Source organism: Raphanus sativus, chromosome 4 (assembly GCF_000801105.2).
Source record: "Raphanus sativus cultivar WK10039 chromosome 4, ASM80110v3, whole genome shotgun sequence".
Taxonomy (NCBI): domain Eukaryota; kingdom Viridiplantae; phylum Streptophyta; class Magnoliopsida; order Brassicales; family Brassicaceae; genus Raphanus; species Raphanus sativus.
This window is the reverse complement of record NC_079514.1, coordinates 48813257-48831319: the sequence shown is the minus strand read 5'-3', so window position 1 is coordinate 48831319 and position 18063 is coordinate 48813257. Positions and strand designations below refer to the sequence as shown.

General features: G+C 34.5%; 4 protein-coding genes across 5 annotated transcripts; 2 read left to right on the top strand and 2 right to left on the bottom strand.

Moving 5' to 3' along the window:
* Positions 1 to 1511: 1511 nt before the first annotated feature.
* LOC108835871 (integrin-linked protein kinase 1) lies at positions 1512 to 4735 on the bottom strand. Its single transcript, XM_018609093.2, has 12 exons — positions 4245 to 4735; positions 3954 to 4028; positions 3771 to 3866; positions 3572 to 3657; positions 3362 to 3482; positions 2985 to 3064; positions 2795 to 2857; positions 2556 to 2674; positions 2311 to 2396; positions 2069 to 2190; positions 1886 to 1997; positions 1512 to 1808 (listed from the first exon to the last, which is right to left on the bottom strand). Exons 1-12 carry the CDS (start codon positions 4596 to 4598, stop codon positions 1716 to 1718), a joined length of 1407 nt encoding a protein of 468 aa, XP_018464595.1. The 5' UTR covers positions 4599 to 4735; the 3' UTR covers positions 1512 to 1715.
* A 753-nt stretch (positions 4736 to 5488) lies between these two features.
* LOC108851253 (citrate synthase 2, peroxisomal-like) lies at positions 5489 to 9009 on the top strand. Its single transcript, XM_057006934.1, has 12 exons — positions 5489 to 5725; positions 6271 to 6451; positions 6538 to 6623; positions 6936 to 7040; positions 7118 to 7180; positions 7249 to 7358; positions 7510 to 7629; positions 7917 to 8066; positions 8144 to 8264; positions 8350 to 8447; positions 8549 to 8660; positions 8784 to 9009. The coding sequence occupies exons 1-12, from the start codon at positions 5507 to 5509 to the stop codon at positions 8841 to 8843; spliced, it is 1425 nt and encodes a 474-aa protein (XP_056862914.1). The 5' UTR covers positions 5489 to 5506; the 3' UTR covers positions 8844 to 9009.
* A 607-nt stretch (positions 9010 to 9616) lies between these two features.
* Positions 9617 to 11108, top strand: LOC108848376 (V-type proton ATPase subunit D). Its single transcript, XM_018621729.2, has 2 exons — positions 9617 to 9770; positions 10102 to 11108. Exon 2 carries the CDS (start codon positions 10112 to 10114, stop codon positions 10895 to 10897), a length of 786 nt encoding a protein of 261 aa, XP_018477231.2. The 5' UTR covers positions 9617 to 9770; positions 10102 to 10111; the 3' UTR covers positions 10898 to 11108.
* A 1959-nt stretch (positions 11109 to 13067) lies between these two features.
* Positions 13068 to 16061, bottom strand: LOC108852270 (probable WRKY transcription factor 69). Of its 2 annotated transcripts, none has more exons than XM_018625775.2 (3): positions 15779 to 16061; positions 15546 to 15692; positions 13068 to 13749 (listed from the first exon to the last, which is right to left on the bottom strand). In XM_018625775.2, exons 1-3 carry the CDS (start codon positions 15898 to 15900, stop codon positions 13182 to 13184), a joined length of 837 nt encoding a protein of 278 aa, XP_018481277.1. In that variant the 5' UTR covers positions 15901 to 16061; the 3' UTR covers positions 13068 to 13181. The 2 variants fall into 2 exon arrangements, with proteins under 2 accessions (XP_018481277.1, XP_018481278.1); XM_018625776.2 differs by having other exon boundaries at positions 15546 to 15689.
* Positions 16062 to 18063: the final 2002 nt, after the last annotated feature.

The following is an 18063-nucleotide window of genomic DNA, read 5'->3' as shown; positions in this document are numbered from 1 at the left end:
ATACATCAATGCAAAGTTAGACTATGGTATGTATTATATATACAGAATAAGATATTTAATTTAAATATATGAGATCCACTTTTAAAAATCCAACTAAAAAAAGTTGTAATGTTCCTGTTTTAATAAGATAGATATCCACTTTCATCAGAGCATCTCACACACTGAAAAGCATCACATAATAATAACTAGATTTTGATCCGCGCTTCGAAAGCGCGGATATTATTTTTCACTTTTATGAAATATATTATTTATTTGTAATTATTGAATTTATTTATTTTAATAAAATTTTCTTTATAATAAATTCGACACATAGAATGTCTCTGGTAAACTATGTATTTCTCTAGTTTTATTTTATTCGCTCTTCAATCAACATATTTATTTGGCTTGTTGTTAAAATAAATAATTATAGACTTTGATCTCTGCACCTCCTCGGATGTATATTTTAAAAAATATGATGATATTTGTTTTTCATGTAATTATTAGGGTTTGGCAAAATGAATCCGAGAAACAGAACTGATACCAATCCGTAAATATAGTACCAAACCTGAACATAAATTGATTAAATATTCGAATTATTCAAAATTTTGTTAGTTAGAGAACCGAATCGGATCCGAACCGAAGTATTCATGTACCTGAATTTATCTAAAAATAGATTTATATACTTATATATTAATTATTTTTATATTTAACGTATATAAAACATCAAGAATGATACTTTTAAATTGGTTTAAATTACTTGAAAATATATATAGATAGTTAAAAACAAATATCTGAAATAGTTAAAGTATACTCAAATCACCAAAAATACTTAAAATAATTATTGATTTCGTATCCAAAATTTTAAATCAAACCAATTGATATGTTAAGCTTAGGTATTCTGACATATCTTATTTAAATTTATATGTAATATATTACTTTATTTATAGATTTTGAGAAATTTAAAATATATAGTGATTTAAAACTTTAAAAATAATTTAAATAGGTTATCCAAACGCAAACCAAACCCGCAAAGATCCGAATCAAATTCAAACAAAAATTTAGAAACATCCTAATAGGACTGAAATCTTTGACCTCGAAAACCCGAAACGCAAACCGATCAGAACCAAACCCGTATGGATGTCTGAAAACCCATCCTTAGTCATTATTATATATCGTATAATTTTATCATATAATTAATCGTATTTTATATGTACCATCATATAAGTAATCATATAATTAATAGTATTTAATACGTATCATCACATAAATAATTACATATATTATATTTTTAAAACTTAATATGAAATATAAAAATCATAATTTGAGTTGGTATTTCAAATTGGGCTTTGTATTGTATTTTTCCTATATATATTGACAACATTCTTTTATAATGGACTTAATAACTTAAGCCCTTTTTTTTTGTTTAATACTACTATCTTTATTTCCAAACAAAATTAATTTTTTTAAAAAGTCTACAATCCATGTTTACAAACACACTAAATTTTTTTAATATTCTTATCCAAGTATTCAAACACACCGAAATTGTACTTCAGATACATAATAATAATAATACACCATGTTCATTTATGTTAGGAATATAAAACAGTCAACCATGTCATAAATACAAATAGACTAATAATTTGACATTGTTTTCCTCCATTGGAAGGCAAAACCAATCCTCTTCATTTAATAAAAAAAAGAAAAAGAAAAAGAAAAACCCAAAGCTCTTAGAGTGGTCATCTGGTTATGGATGAACGGCTACTACTGGGATTCACATAATCTCGCTTCGTAAACAATCTGATTCTTGGAAGGCACTTTCCTAGCCTCACCTGTTCATAATCACACAAAAAGTTTAACACTATAGATGCATATATAGAGAATAAGAGAGGCAGAGTGTGTGACGAACCTTCCAGCTCATTTTCCTTGCAATTCGATCACTTATCAACTCCAAAGCACTGATGATTTCTCTAAATGTTGGTCTTTTTGATGCCTCACTGTCCCAACATTCCTGGATTAACCTGGCAAACAGTACAGACACATCCGTAAGCATCTCTCAAAGTAGTGTAGTCATCCATTTACAAAAACTTACTCTCTTAACCCGAAAGGATATGATTTTGCTGGAGCATTGAATGGTGGACGTTCATCTTCAATATATGCTTTAGGAACTTCCGTTTCTTCTTTCAGATGGAATGGTACAAAGCCTTCTATCATCTGTTTTAGTTTGTTAACCCCACCAACAACATTGTATTAGCCTCAAGACTTTGTAGCTCTGTGAACGTAATCTGAATTAATAAAAATACGTCTCATATAGCTCTCTCTCGGTTACTTTACCTCTTGTAAGATCAAAGCGAAAGAAAATACATCTACTTTTGTATCATACTCTTCATTCCTGTATACTTCTGGAGCCATGTATCGCCCTGTGAAACCAGAAGGACACCAAGAGTATCAACTGTCGAATTTCAGTTTTACACAACAAAACACTAAAGCTAAACCAACGTTCCCTAGCATTTCTAAGCCAGCTCAAGACATATCATACACATATACAATGTAAGATTATCGTAAACGGAAAAACTTACAAGAACTGTTCAATGATGTAATAGGCCTGTCTTTTTTATCTGTCTTCTTAACTACCAGCAGCTTGCTAATTCCAAAGTCTGCAACTTTTAGATGTCCCGAATCATCCCGCAGTATGTTTCTGTTCTTTTACTTGACCAAATTAGAACCTTCCGGACTTTTTTCGATATGCAATATAGTAACAAATGAAAACATTTTGTAATGATCTTATTTATAATGATGCAACAAAAGGAAAACTTACGGAGGCTCTAGGTCACAATGGATTATAGCTTCAGGTTTGTGCTCGTGCAAATAATTCATTCCCCTGCCAAAAGAAACAATTGAGAGAATACCAGAGAAAATCAGAAGCCAATCTAATGTTTACTGCAACAGGTCGTGATATAAGATGAGCCTGCATAACGACGATTAATAATCAACAGTGGCCACTTCACCTAGCAATTTCAAGTGCAAACTTCACTGCTTGCGCTGGCATTAGAGCCCCTTTCCTGTCTAGATATTGTCGAAGATCTCCCTACAGATAAACACGAAATAATTTAGAACTTTAAAGCATAAATTCATGCAGTGAAGTTTCTCATAAAAGTAAGACATGCAGTCGAGGAAGTCGGGTAACTAAAGAAAACTATTGTTTAGTCCCAAAAAGCCTTGCTCAAAAAAGGCTCTGATTGTATTTTCTAAGTTTTTTGAGATTTTCTCAACCCAATAATGCCAGGATATCTACAGGATACTCTCCAACTGCCAATGTTAATGAGCGATCTTTAAATCACAAATGTACATTTGTAGATTGTTCATCCTGATTGAGAAAGAATACCTTAGGTAAATACTCTGTGACAATCATCATGGGGTTACTTTGAGTAACTGCCCCTAAAAACTGGACAACATTTGGATGGCGTATCTTTTGAAGCAGTGCAAGCTCGTCCCTGAACGCATTCCTGGATACCAGAAGGATATTAAAAACCTTTTTATCACATAACTAGTTCAATAGTATTAAAAAAAAAAGAAATAACTGTAGCAAACTCACACTTTGTCTTCATCACTGAACATTTCCTCTCCAAAGGTTTTCACAGCCACATCAATTCCTCGCCATGAAGCCTTGTGAAAGGTACCCTATCGAAGCCAAGACAATAACAACGAGGTGTGAATTGACCATACCTATAGACTATAGCTAACACTCTAACTATGGAATGAAAGCAATAGGCAATAGAACTACTACTACTTACCTTTGAGATTTTGACAGAGTTAGAAAAATCAAGCTCCGAAGGATGAATCTCATACTCAGGAACTTCTCTATCAGTTAACACATGCATAGGAGGAATCTAAAACCACAAAAAAAAAAGATTATAACAAACAATTAATCATTCATCACACATCCATCAAAACCAACAAGGGAGAGAAGACGTTACCGTAGGCTTTGCACCATGCTTCTCCAAAAGCTGAATCACATCGTGATTTTTGTAATACACTGCATCTGCAAGAGGCTGTTAAGATCAATCACGAATCGTCAACAATCAATTATAATTGCACTTACAAAATGCTAGATCACATAGATCTGAGCCGTTCAACTATAATTCCCCTAAGATCATCCGATTTCAAAAGGATCGCTACTTGTGAGGCAATTCGTCGAACACATACTGAGCTATATGAGTCAACGAGAAGTCAAAATCAAAACCAAATCTCAGAGTTCGAATCCGTACCGTACTACCCCAACGATCCATCGAATTGACCTTAGCACCACGGCTAAGCAGCAGCTCGACGACGTCGGTGCGTCCCTGGCACGCGGCGACGTGGAGAGCAGTACGGCCGTCGATATCGCGGTAATCGACGTTAGTTCCCGAGTCCAGCATCTTGTTGATCCCTTCGATGTCGCCTTCGTTGGCTAGATACATTAGACGAATCGTCGGATCCACGATCCCGGCAGCCGCCGCCGCGGCGAACTCCTCGTCCTCGTCTTCGGTTAGGGCGTCCGTCGGGGTTCTTGAGTCCGGCGCTAGCGAAGATTGCCTTCCGAGCTTGAATCTCGCCGGAGATTTGGGCTTAATCGTTGTCATGATGTTTGGCAGAGAGAGCGAGATGAGCTGTAGATTGAACTGTAACGGCAGCAACCGAATAAATTAAATAAGTAAATAAGAAAAGAAAAAGCATATCCAATTGGAGTAAGGTTTGCCTCTTAATGCGGGTCAAGTATCATACTCGTTTTGTACTCTAGGTTTTATATACTTAAATTGATTTAATTAATTTTCTATTTCATCACTTGCTTTATTCAAATCTAATTACTTTTTAGTAATAAATTCATAGTCTAACTAAAAAGTAATGAAAACAATACAAACAAGAACTATGATGATTAATGCAAAACAAAGAGAACAAAAGAGTGATACAAAAGTGTGAAAGGAGATCTAAATGAAATTAATCACTTAAGCACTTTGCATTTGTATGTAAAGAGAAGTATGTCTTATGTATTTAATTATCTAAAAAAGGGAAATAGTTTTTGGAAGAAAACGTTAAAAGTTTGGATGGGGATCATATAATTGCTGAAATAGTACGTAAAGTTAACATACTTTTTTTTGTTCCAAATTATAAATTGCATTTGAGAATATTTTGATGGTCACAGATAAAATGTGTGATGTATATGATCTTTAACGGGCCCCCGAGAATCATGTATAAATCGACTAACGTGCTTTTCCCTTATGAGCAGATCGATAGAGCACTTCTATTTTATAAATTTTCATGATTATCCTATCATTTATTCATTGCTAATAATACTGTTTCGTGTGAGAAGAAATGTATAAGGGTAACGGTCAGAGAATCCATAAACGTGTAATGAGAGTAGATTCACACCAACCATGCCTCAAAAGCTAGAAGTGTAGTGATAACAAGTGTGTGAAAAGACACTATAAGAATAAGCGCAGTGAGTTTCAATTTAGTACTCACTAGCTTCCTTTCTTCTTTTAAGGTGAAAATGGAGAAGGGAATTGCTCGTTTGGCCGTTCTCTCTGCGCACTTGGAGGTGTCTGATCAGGTCTTGCCGCTGGGGATCGAGCCACGGTGCACATCGGATGCTAGTGTACCGCATGGATCTCTTAAAGGAAGCTTGACCATAGTCGATGAGCGCACGGGAAAGAAGTACCAGGTCCCAGTCGCAGAGGATGGTACCGTTAAATCCATCGATCTTAAGAAGGTATAATTTTTTGAAAAAAATGTTATTGACAAGTAGGAAGTCCTAAGATTTAAGGGGTCTTAATTTTTTTGTAAGTTATCTTAACAAATAAGAATTAGACAAGTTGCGACCCATACGAAATATATACAAAACCCCTTTAAAGTTTGAGGACCAATGTGAATGTTTCATTTGACCATGCTCTTATTTTTCTTTTCTTTGAACAACTCATTTGACCATGCTCATAACCGACCATGTTGACAAGCATGCAGTTGATTAGAGATGGATGTTGTGTGTAAATTAAACTGATTATACATGTTGATTAGAGATGCGTGCAGTGCAGTTGGTAAGAGATGCATGTTTTTTTTAATAAGAGATGCATGTTGTGTGTATATATGTTTTTTTTTTTTTTTGCTAAACAAAAATGTTGTGTGTATATATGTTACCAAAAGAAAAAATGTTGTGTGTATTTTTTTTTTAATTTCTGAATATTTAAGAATACATGTTGTGTGCATATTAATTTTATCGATCAGAGGTGGATTTATATATATGTTTGGTTGGTCGTGCAGATAGCGACGGGGAAAGATGACAAGGGGCTTAAGTTATACGATCCGGGTTACTTGAACACAGCTCCTGTACGATCTTCCATTTCTTACACTGATGGAGATTTAGGAATTCTACGTTATAGGGGATACCCAATTGAAGAGTTGGCTGAGAGTAGTACTTTTGTCGAGGTTGCTTATCTCCTTAGTAAGTTCTGCATCATCATCATCATCATCATCAAGTAGCTTCTATTTGCATGTTGCTCATGGTATTTCTTGTTTTTTATCTTGCAGTTTATGGAAACCTGCCTTCTCAAAGTCAGCTAGCTGATTGGGAGTTAGCGATTTTTCAGCATTCAGCTGTCCCACAAGGATTATTGGTGAGTTTCTTGACAAATAACTTTTTTGACAATTTAGGAACATGCAATCTATATATAATAGCTCTTTAAATTTGTGAGTTAAAGCGAATGTTTTATATGACGGTTCCTAGAGCTGGTGGTTATCGTGAATATAACCATGTGTATACGATGTCTAACCATTTTACCACCTAACAGTTAATACGGACAAGTCACATCTATCTTTGGAAATATTAGGCCATTTTTTTTAAATTGAGGCATTTGTATATCTGATGACTGTAGTAATAGATTCTTGCTGTTGATTCTAATAATTGCATTTCTGAATATTTTCTTTAGGATATGATTCAGTCCATGCCTCAAGATGCATATCCAACGGGTGCCTTTGTCAGTGCAATGAGTGCACTTTCTCTCTTTCATCCTGATGCAAACCCTGCTCATATGGTAATTCTTTTTTTCTGAAAGCGCGCGTTCTTCATTTGCTATGTTCTTGATTTCATGAAAATTCATATTGGATGCAGGGCCAAGATGTTTACAAGTCAGCACAAGTTCGTGATAAACAGATATTTCGTATTCTTGGACAGGTATTGTTGTGTCTATTGATTTGGTGCCCTAATCAATGTATATATAACATAATTTATGTCATGTACAGGCATCTACAATTGCAGCAGCTGCTTTTTTGAGGACGGAAGGGAAGCCTCATGTTCTTCCTTTGAGCAACCTTTCTTATACAGAGAACTTACTCTATATGCTGAACTCAATGTAAGCCACTATATCTCCCCATCTTTGATTGGTTATAAACGCTTGTATCTGAAGGAAGTAAACTTACTACTTCAGTCAGTGTTGATGTGTTTTTTTCTTCAAACCTGTCCCTAACATGATATATATTCCTCTCATCTTCCATTGGTTACAGGGGAAATAGGTTTTACAAGCCTAATCCTCGTCTAGCTCGAGTGTTGGACACCATTTTCATACTGCATTGTGAACATGAAATGAATTGCTCCACTGCTGCTGCTCTGCATCTTTCCTCTAGGTATTAAGAGCACTTCCATCCATGGTTTGAGGATGGGGTTCTCAAAGAGTGTGATCAAATGCTAATTATTAGTAAAGTAATAAATGAGCTCTCAAAACCTTAGATACCCATTTAATAGTTTCTCAAATGATACTTTTGAGAACCCATCTATTACTTTACTAATAATTAGCATTTAATCACTTTTTTAGAACTCCATCCTTATCATGGATGATATCACTGTTCAGAGATTTTTCATTTAGGTCTGCTATGAGATATATGTTTTAATCAGTATATTTGTATTTGTGTAGTGGCGTTGATGTATACACTGCTATTGGGGCAGCTACTGGAGCCATTAATGGTCCACTTCATGGTGGTGCAGTTGAGGCTGTGCCTAAGATGTTATCAGAGATTGGGACTGTTGAAAATATTCCAGAGTTCATCGAACGCGTGAAGAATAAGTAATTCAATATACTAAGACTCGATAGTATCTGGACTGCGTCGAGTCATTACATTAATGTTAATTATTTTCTCTCAGGAAGAGGAAGCTATCAGGTTTTGGGCACCGCATTTACAGAAACTACGACCCAAGAGCAAAAGTCCTTAAGAAACTGGCAGATGAAGTATTCTCCATCTTTGGAAAGGATCCTCTCTTTGAGGTACTTTAGAAACTTGTATCTATCTTGCTTGGTGGTTTGTTGAAAATGTACGGTTTAAGAAAGATTTGATTTATGATGTAATTAGGTAGCAGCTGCTCTTGAGAAGACTGCGCTCACTGATGAATATTTTATTAAGAGAAAGCTTTACCCAAATGTTGATTTCTACTCTGGATTAGTCTGTAGGTAAGAGACATGGATGAGTCAATCTGACTAAAAATCTTGCTAACCATTAAGTTCTCTACCTGAAACTTTTGTTTTGGCAACTGAAATGGGCAAAAACACAGGGTAATGGGAATTCCATCACATTTCATCATCGTCTCGCGTATTGCTGGATACTTGTCACACTGGCGTGAGTCGCTAGATGATCCTGACACCAAGATCATGAGGCCCCAGCAGGTAAGTCACTGGCTTGAAAAGGTTGTTTGGCTCATGGTCAATAATATATACATTATGCTTCTTTGTTATATCAAGATGCTATTAGTTTTTGCTCATGGCTCATTGTACTGTGTGGCTGCACAGGCCTATAATGGAGTGTGGCTAAGGCATTACGAGCCAGTCAGAGAAAGAACTATCAAGTGATTTGGATTCAAATAAGGTTGGTTATTGAAATGGGCACTACCAGTGAGTGAGACAAAGAACTTCAATATATATATTGTATCTGTATTATGTGAAAATAAAATATGTTGGTGTGGATATAATTATAAGTAATTTGTAAGATGTGAAAATAAAATGTTGTATTTGTGTGATATATGAACTTTTTGTTTTTGTAATATATATGTGAAAACAAAATATGATGTTGCGGATATAATATTTAAGCTTTGAAAATAAAAATGAAAATAAAAATCTAGGTGCCACAGCATTTTTAAGATTATTATGTTGTTTATAACATTCAGAGTCAAAAGTAAACCAAATGAAAACAGTAAGATATAGCTGAACACCAATCTCGCATCCAACATGAAAATTTATCCTCCTCAATCATTTGGAACTTCTCACCACAAATTATTATAAACTTCTGCCCCTCAATCTTCGAAATAATCTTCATCTTTAAGATCAAAACGCTTTCTTGAATGCATTCTTTTTTTATTTGATCAAAAAAAAAGAACGCTAATTGTAATTTTAATGAGGGGAAAATGTTAATTTAATGTGCCTGAATTTTTGTCCGTAGCTGTGTGGCACAACGTGGGATAAGTGCAAAGAAGGGGCCCACAAAGGGTCCAGATTAAGACACGAAGTCAGGTCCCACCATAGATGAGCTGTTTTATTAATTTTATCATGTTTTAGCAAAACAAGCCCTTCATATTTACAATTAATTACACAATAACCCCCAATCTTTCATCCACGATCTGCGACGAGGTCGAATACGATCGTTCTCTCTTCTCACGCCTGTCGACACTTCTTTAAAAAAACAAAATTTCAATTTTCTCCACGGCCATCTCTCTCCTCTGTCTTCTTCTCAATCTATCTCAGTGATCTACTCGCAAAGAAGTCTCCTCGAGAAAAGCCCAGGTATGTCATCTTGAATCTTACTCTTGTCTCTCTCAATTGTGATCAAGATTTCATCTTTAGAGGATCTGTGCAAGGATATATCCTAGAAAATTTATCTAAAGTCTTAGACTTTGATTCATTATGGTAACCGTTGATGGATCTCTCTTTTGGATCCTTAGAGATGCTCTGTTTTCCGATGAAACAGAGTTGCTCTGTTTTCCGATGAAACAGAGTTGCTCTGTTTTCCGATGAAACAGAGTTTACTAGATTTAAAGATTCATCTCTATTTGTCAATGATCTTATGTTGTTGTTGTTGTTGTTATCTGATTCGGATTGGTTTCATTTTGAGTAGTTTTTGAAAAATGGCTGGCCAAAACGCGCGTTTGAATGTGGTTCCCACCGTTACAATGCTCGGCGTAATGAAAGCTCGTCTCGTTGGTGCCACAAGAGGCCACGCTCTCCTCAAAAAGAAGAGCGACGCTTTAACCGTTCAGTTCAGGGCCCTTCTCAAGAAGATCGTAACGGCCAAGGAATCAATGGGAGACATGATGAAGACATCGTCTTTCGCTCTAACCGAAGTCAAGTACGTCGCTGGAGAGAATGTGAAACACGTTGTCCTCGAGAACGTCAAAGAAGCCACGCTCAAAGTTCGGTCCAGACAAGAGAACATCGCCGGTGTGAAGCTCCCCAAGTTCGATCACTTCTCCGAAGGCGAGGCCAAGAATGACTTAACCGGTTTAGCTAGAGGTGGACAGCAGGTGCAAGCGTGCCGTGTGGCTTACGTAAAAGCGATTGAAGTGCTTGTTGAGCTTGCTTCTCTCCAGACTTCGTTCTTGACGCTTGATGAAGCGATCAAGACGACTAATCGGAGGGTTAACGCTTTGGAGAATGTGGTGAAACCGAAGATTGAGAATACGATTAGTTACATCAAGGGAGAGCTTGATGAGCTTGAGAGGGAAGACTTCTTCAGGTTGAAGAAGATTCAGGGGTACAAGAGGAGGGAAGTGGAGAGACAAGCAGCTAACGCGAAGGCGTTTGCTGAAGAGATGGTTCTTGAAGGGATCTCTATGCAGAGAGGGATATCGATAAACGCTGCTAGGAACTTGCTTGTTGGTGGTGGAGAGAAGGATGCAGACATTATTTTCTGAGCTGATTGCTTGGTCTCTATTTTCTTTATTCATCAGACTGATGTTTCTTCAAATAAATTTGATTTTGATGCAGATGAAATATTGAATCATCTTTGGATTGTGCTTTTGCTATAATTTTCCCTCATGAAATTTGTGATTATACTGTAATGGATGAACTTTATGAGTTATTTCAATAAGTTTGAAGATGTATTACTGATGATATTATTAACTTGATGTAATATTCTCTAGTTGTGAATGTATCCGAGTTCATTGCCGGTCTAAGATGTAGGTCCATAATGTGTTTACATAAAACTTACTCAGGAGAGAAGAAATGGCATCACACACTAGGGCAAGTTCTTTGCTTAATGCATGTATCAGCTTCAACGGTATCAATATAAGTAGAGAAAGAACAACTCAAAACCGAGAAGGGATATAAATTTCAATACAATACAAAAAGCTTGTCATATCCCTTGTTTGTATGTAACAAGAAAGCCATTCGTTCAAAGATATGTTTATCGAGCCCAAGGAAACAGTGATGCTTATTCCTTAATCCTTGCTAACATATGTTTCATGAAGAATGTATAGTTCCATGGTTAATAGAGGAAAGAAGATTGTCCTCAATATAGTACCATCATACTCAAGCCGGCAAAAAGATATTCTTATCCGCCTTCTATCTTTGATCTCTACGCATTAGAGCTTTACTCGCTGTGGGGGGAACTTTCCTTTTTGGTCGTCAATGCTGCCTGTAGATGAAATACTGTATCATCTTGGATTGTGCTTTACTAGGAAGATTTTGTGATTATTCCTGGGATTCAAACTATTGGTGGTTTGAAAGACTATTACAAATGAGATCATGATGTGAAAAAGTACTTGTGAAGCTTTATGGATAAGTCATGTAAACATACTGTTCTTTTATGTAAATATTCTTAGTACCTTCATTTTCATAAAGAAACAGCTATCTTGGCACACTAGCTAGGACACACAATAGCGAGCTTTTTTCTTTCAAATCTGATATAAAACCTAATCTATCAAAACACTGTAATTATGTATATATAGTAAAAAAAAGAACTGTAGATGTTACACTGATGATGACAATAGTAGCTTTTGATGTATTCTTTCCTGTTTGGCGTCTCTAGTTGAATGAAAGGTTTAAGTTCATTATGGTAACTATATATAAGACACAAATGTACACGGTACAAACGTGACTTTTCTCAGTTTTCTGATCTGGTATGATTCTTCCTCAACATCACAACCACTTTAAGATTTAGGTCTTGATGTGAGCATGGTACTTTATTTTATTTTATTTTGTGAGCATGGTACTTGTTCACGAGAGAAGACATGGCATTATCATATGACACTAGGGCATTTTCCTTGCTTAACTTATCAGCTTTTACGGAACTAATATAAGTGGAGAAAGAATAACTCAAAGCAAGAAATTAAAAGTGATATGAACTTGCATTACAATTACAAAAACTTCACATCCCTTATTTCTAACAAAAAGGCCATTTATTCAGCTATGAATAACGCCAGAAATAGCTACAGTGATGTTCCAAATCAATCCGAGTGACTCGGACACAAAATCATCATCAGGTCCAGGAGTGATTTAGTCAGCAGACTTTCTTTCCTAATCATATATATTAATGTCTTGGTTCTTAATTATACTACAGAAACAAGAACTTAAGAAGCGAAAAAGCTCAAGAAACTCTCAAGGTTATTCCGGTGAAGAAGACGAGAAGAGATGCAGAGTGTGTTTAGAAGACTTTGAGTATTTGAGCCCAAGGAAACGGTGATGCTCGCTCACCCCATGCAAACATATGTTTCATGAGGAATGTATAGTTCCAAAGGACAGTGTCCACTTTGTAGATTCATCATTCTCAAGCCGACAAGACGTGACTATTGATCGAGTGTTAGCTCATATCTAGCCGGAGACATGACAGTAAACGATCTCTTCACTTTAGAGTTTAGACCTAATCTTTGTGGTTTGACCAATGGAGTAAACTTTCTATGCACCTGTAAAAATGCATTTGTTGGGTATAAGAAAATTATTTTTATCACTACTATTAATATGAGTTTAATGGAATTGTAAAGTGATTTGATTCACATAATAATATTCAAATTCTAAAACGGATATTCCCCGAATACATTTTTGCTCTTGTTGTATCAAAAACCATTATTTTTTTGGTCAAAAACATTATATTTATTTTATTATTTATTATTTTTAATGAATCATATGAATCCACCATTGATACACCTTTACAGTGGGACGAGAAAAAGTTTCCATTCTTAGGTTTTGGCTACACACAACTCATCTAGAACTATCACAGAAAGGAACGGCGCCAAAATCACACATCTGTCTTTGCTCCTCCGTACCCACCGTTCCACGGCGGAACACGGAGGCGCAGTCAGGCAAATCTCCAAGATCACCGTACAATGATTCATCTTCCTCTCCGCCTACTGAAAAACCACTCTCTAGTGTCACGTCCAAGAAACTCCCACCGTAAGAAGAACCAGAGGATGATGAGATGGACGCGTCGTAGAACCACCCGAGCTCGCCGACTTCGCTGTAACAGCCACCAAGTAGCAGCGGAGAATCCACGTGGCTTAGGTCTAGTCCCACCGGTTCCTCAGCCGCGACGGTTGCTTCCTCCTCCTCCTCGTATTCTTCTTCCATGTTCTCTTCTTTCTTGGCGGTTTTGAGGACGACGGCGGTGGTTCGGTGGTGGTGGTGGTGGGATTTGTTGTTTGCGGCGGAGGGGAAAGGGTGGTTGTGGTCGCAGGCGTAAGTTATCATGAGCTTTGAGGGGTCCACACGACTTCTCTCCACCTGCTTCCTCGCCGGACATCCTTTTGAACTGCTACATCTGTAATATCCCCTGAGAGATCCACCAAATACAAAAAGTGATTTAACTTTTTTTAGCAAAAACCAAAAAGACAAACTGGATAATACTCAATGTAATTAGTTTAACTGTAAAAAAGGTAAAAAAAAAACATGGAAATGAACACGACAGTTGAAAAGTTAAATTAACATGTTTGATCAAAAAAAGAAGTTAAATTAACACGATTGCTAACTTGACAATATAATTTTCTTAAAAACAAACTGCAGTCAGATAAATAAACTTTAAAAATATCTATCTTATTAAAATAGAAACATTATAACTTCTCCTAGATAGATTTTGAAATTGGACATCATATTATTATTCTTAATCTAACATTTCATTTAAATATTTCTCTAAAGAGTTTAATATCAACAATCTATCATTTAATTCCACTATAAAATCTATGTCTTACATTATATACATATATTTAACAAAATATATATTCTTTCGTTTAAGTATACTAACATTATCATATTTATATTATATTATTAGTACAAATATAACAATCCTTCTCTCTTTATTATAGTCAAATGAATACAATAAATATCTCCAATATAAATATTACACGAATCTAAATTCTTAAAAATAAAAATATAAATAGACAGAAATAAAAATAAATATTACAGATGTTATTAAAAATACAAATATTATAAGAGTAGGTTGACAAAAAAATATTAATATTACACGAATCCTTAGCCTGTCATTATATAATTTTGACTATCTTGATCCAGTTATCTCCTAAACCAATCGATTCAATTAACCAAATAACTTAAGAACATGTTTCTTCCCATCATCAAACTATAATTATCTTAAACACAAAACTTCTTTGAATTAAAAAAACAATTATTTGGCATCAAATACTGATGAATCTTTAAATTTTAAATAGCTTGATACAAAATTCCATTTTCCAAATTTATTCTACTATACCTAAAATTTTGGTGTCATGATATTTTGTATTTATCATATGTAATTTAATAGATGAGAGAATATTCATTTCCTCCCACTAAAATGTGTATATAAGTATTTGCATTCCCATTCATCATTCATTGGACAATCACAAATCATTTAGAAAAAACTCTTAAAAAGCACAATGTCAAAATCAAATCGTATTGGTTAATATTATATTAGTATTTTTTTCACCGCACAGTTATATCTCTTATACACCAACGAAAGAAACTATTAATACAAAAAAACAGTTTTAACATTGTTCTTAAACAACATGTTTTGGACAAACTCAAAATTATATAAAACCACATTATGTAAAAATGACAAACTCCAAATTGTATTAACTATTATAGAATATATTTTATGTGTTAAAACAAAAATAAAACCCGCGCGATCGCGTGGATCATGATCTAGTTTTCCATGAAACTCATCTCAAAAGAAATGAAATAAAAATTTTAAAATATAAAATATCGGCACGTTAAACACGTACATATATGTAAAATACTTTTCCTTTTTGTGCGCATTACCCTTAGTAGCTTTGTCTTAGATTAGAATCAAGATCTAGACCTACTTTAATATTTTCATCACCACCAAGGTTATTATTATGAAAGTAAAGCAAAACCTTATAGATAATTTAATTTAACTAATGATGACTCATCAAATCGTTTGGTAATTAAGATTTATTAACGTTAGAAAAGAGACCAAGAACGAAGGAGCTCGCGCGTGAAACCACGCAGTATCAGACGCGATCCGTTATTTTAAAAACTCAACGATGTGCGCATGTTAGGCCAACCACCGTCTAGACTTAACATACGCAGCCGCCACTGAGGATAAAACGGTAAATTTACCTGGGATAAGGCGAACCTTTGATCGGCTTTTGTCCGTACTTTCTCCAAGCCCAGGAATCAGACGGTGGATATACCTCTCCTCTACTCTTAGATCCTTCCACGTCAGCAATCGGAACCGAGACAACTCTCTTCTCCATGTTCCTCCTACTATACCCAACCGTCACATTTTCAGACCATTGTTGTCTCGAAAAAACATTAACAATTCGTAATAGCATAGAGCCAAGCTACAAAACCTTTTCTTTGGAGTTGGTTTTGAGATCTTGGAGTCTTCACAAGAGGAAGGAGACTCAGGAACGACGTCGTTGTAAGTCTCATCTTCTTCGTCGTCAGATTCTTGAATTCCTCTACGGTGCATGGTTGATATCTCGACCGTACGATTCCAGAGAACGAATGATGTTTTTGTTTTCTGTTGGTGGCGATGATTAAGAAGGTGATTAGTGAGAGGGTTTTAATCAATGAGATGTGGTTATTATTCTAGACTTGTTTTTTGGGACGTGCAGGCAAATATCAAAGGTGTTATACTATTATTATATTCGGTATTTGAATAGAATATGACCAGTTGTTTTCTAGTCATTTGTTTATTTCTTTTGAAAGGTTCTCTCGTGGGAATTATTATTTTTTATACTATGAGGTTTGCTTATTGCTGATCAAATGATTTATTTAATTAGCTGGACATTTTGATTAAGTCTATGCAAATCTTTATTTTAATTTATTATCCGCATCTGATCTAGTGTAGACTGTGATCTTTTAATTTTTGCTGTCCATGTAATATAAAATAAAATCATATATGCACACACATATGCTCGTTTTTGTACTATCCAGAATGTAGCTAAGTACAACTAAACTAACTCTATCTAAAAAACCTCACAAATCAAAGATGATTTAAACACATGATGCTGTTAAGTTGAAACTATCAACTTTTAAGTGGGATCTTAAGTTTTTTTTTTTTTAAAGAAACTTTTAAGTGGGATCTTAAGCTGTCTACAGTCTAGTGAATCCGATTAGTCTGTTTGTGACCCCTTAAATAATGAGTTGATTTGGTCTGTTTCAATCTCGCGGAATGAATCATGTTGGGAACTTGCCATGGCATTTTTGTATATATTAATGCATATTTATTAGTTTGTAATTAATAATTAATTTGGGAGATATATATGATTTATCTATGTACACTAGATTTCTATATCAGAAATTAATCTGTCTGGGTTAATTCTATAATAAAGTCATTTTCATCCCAAAATTCTAGTAGTTCAAAACTTTGTGTATAATAATACTCTATCTATTTCATAATAAAATGTCACTCTAACATTTTTTTTTGTTATACAATAAGTGTCACTTTAAATTTCATTGCAAATTATATTATTTTCAATTGAAAATTAACTGCTAATTGTATTTATTTTATAAATAAATTTGTTTATCTCAAATATTATTGATCAAAATTTCAATTGAAAATATATGAAATTATATAATACTATATATGGACTAATACACTCAAATGAATATACAGGTTACAAAAAACTGAGATGTGTCCGAATAAAATGAGTCAAAGAACTATCATTCTATCAAAGTTCATATCATAAAATGAAAGAAACCAGTACTAACATTTAAAAAACTTGGAATAATAAACTGACGAACCTTACACAAGCAACTAATTTACATCAATTGTATGCAATGATATATTTGCTTTTGTGTTTTGGCTCGTACAAGTCGTACCATCCAACAGAAAGAGGTTATGAGATCTTAATCAAAAAGTTTGTAGAGAGCGATGGACCCTTTCTATGACACATAGATGTAGTTTATGATTGACACATCTGATTGTGTTTGTTCAGAGATTTGGCTTTAGATAATAGCTGCAACTTATTTGTGATAAATAGAAAAAGTATAACGAAAAACATGACTTTATATATTTGTATAAATGTGTGCAGAAAGTTGGCTGTCCATGGTTCTCTATTATAATATGTGTGGGATCAAGTCAAGATCCCTCCAGTCATTTATTAAATTGTAAATAATAAATAGATAAAAAGTTATAATTGCTTGTGTCATAATTATTAGTTTAATTACTCCATTATTGTCTCCAACGTCTGCCATAATGCAGCCAGAGTTTTATTTTCTGGTTGTATAAGTTATTCACTAATTTATACTTATATGTTAATGGTTTGATATGGTCATTTCTCTTCATGATAGTTAATGTGGAACCATTCAATAATATTCGCTCGAATCTGATGCAGATGAGGAATGACAATGGAAACATGATTGGATAATGTTTTTGCTCTTGTTGTATTATAATGCTGTACAAGTACAAGGTAATTTGTAATCGACACGTCTTGTTATATATATGCATATAATCACATTATTGGTATTTTATTATAAATATCTTAAAAATTATGAGAACTTTATCTCAAAGTATCTCATTTATAATATTTATTTTAATAACATTTCGAGAACTTTTGTGAGAAATTTCTATTGTTGTTTTAAACAAATGAACTGTCTTTTCCTTTAAAATCACATCGTGTATTTTTTT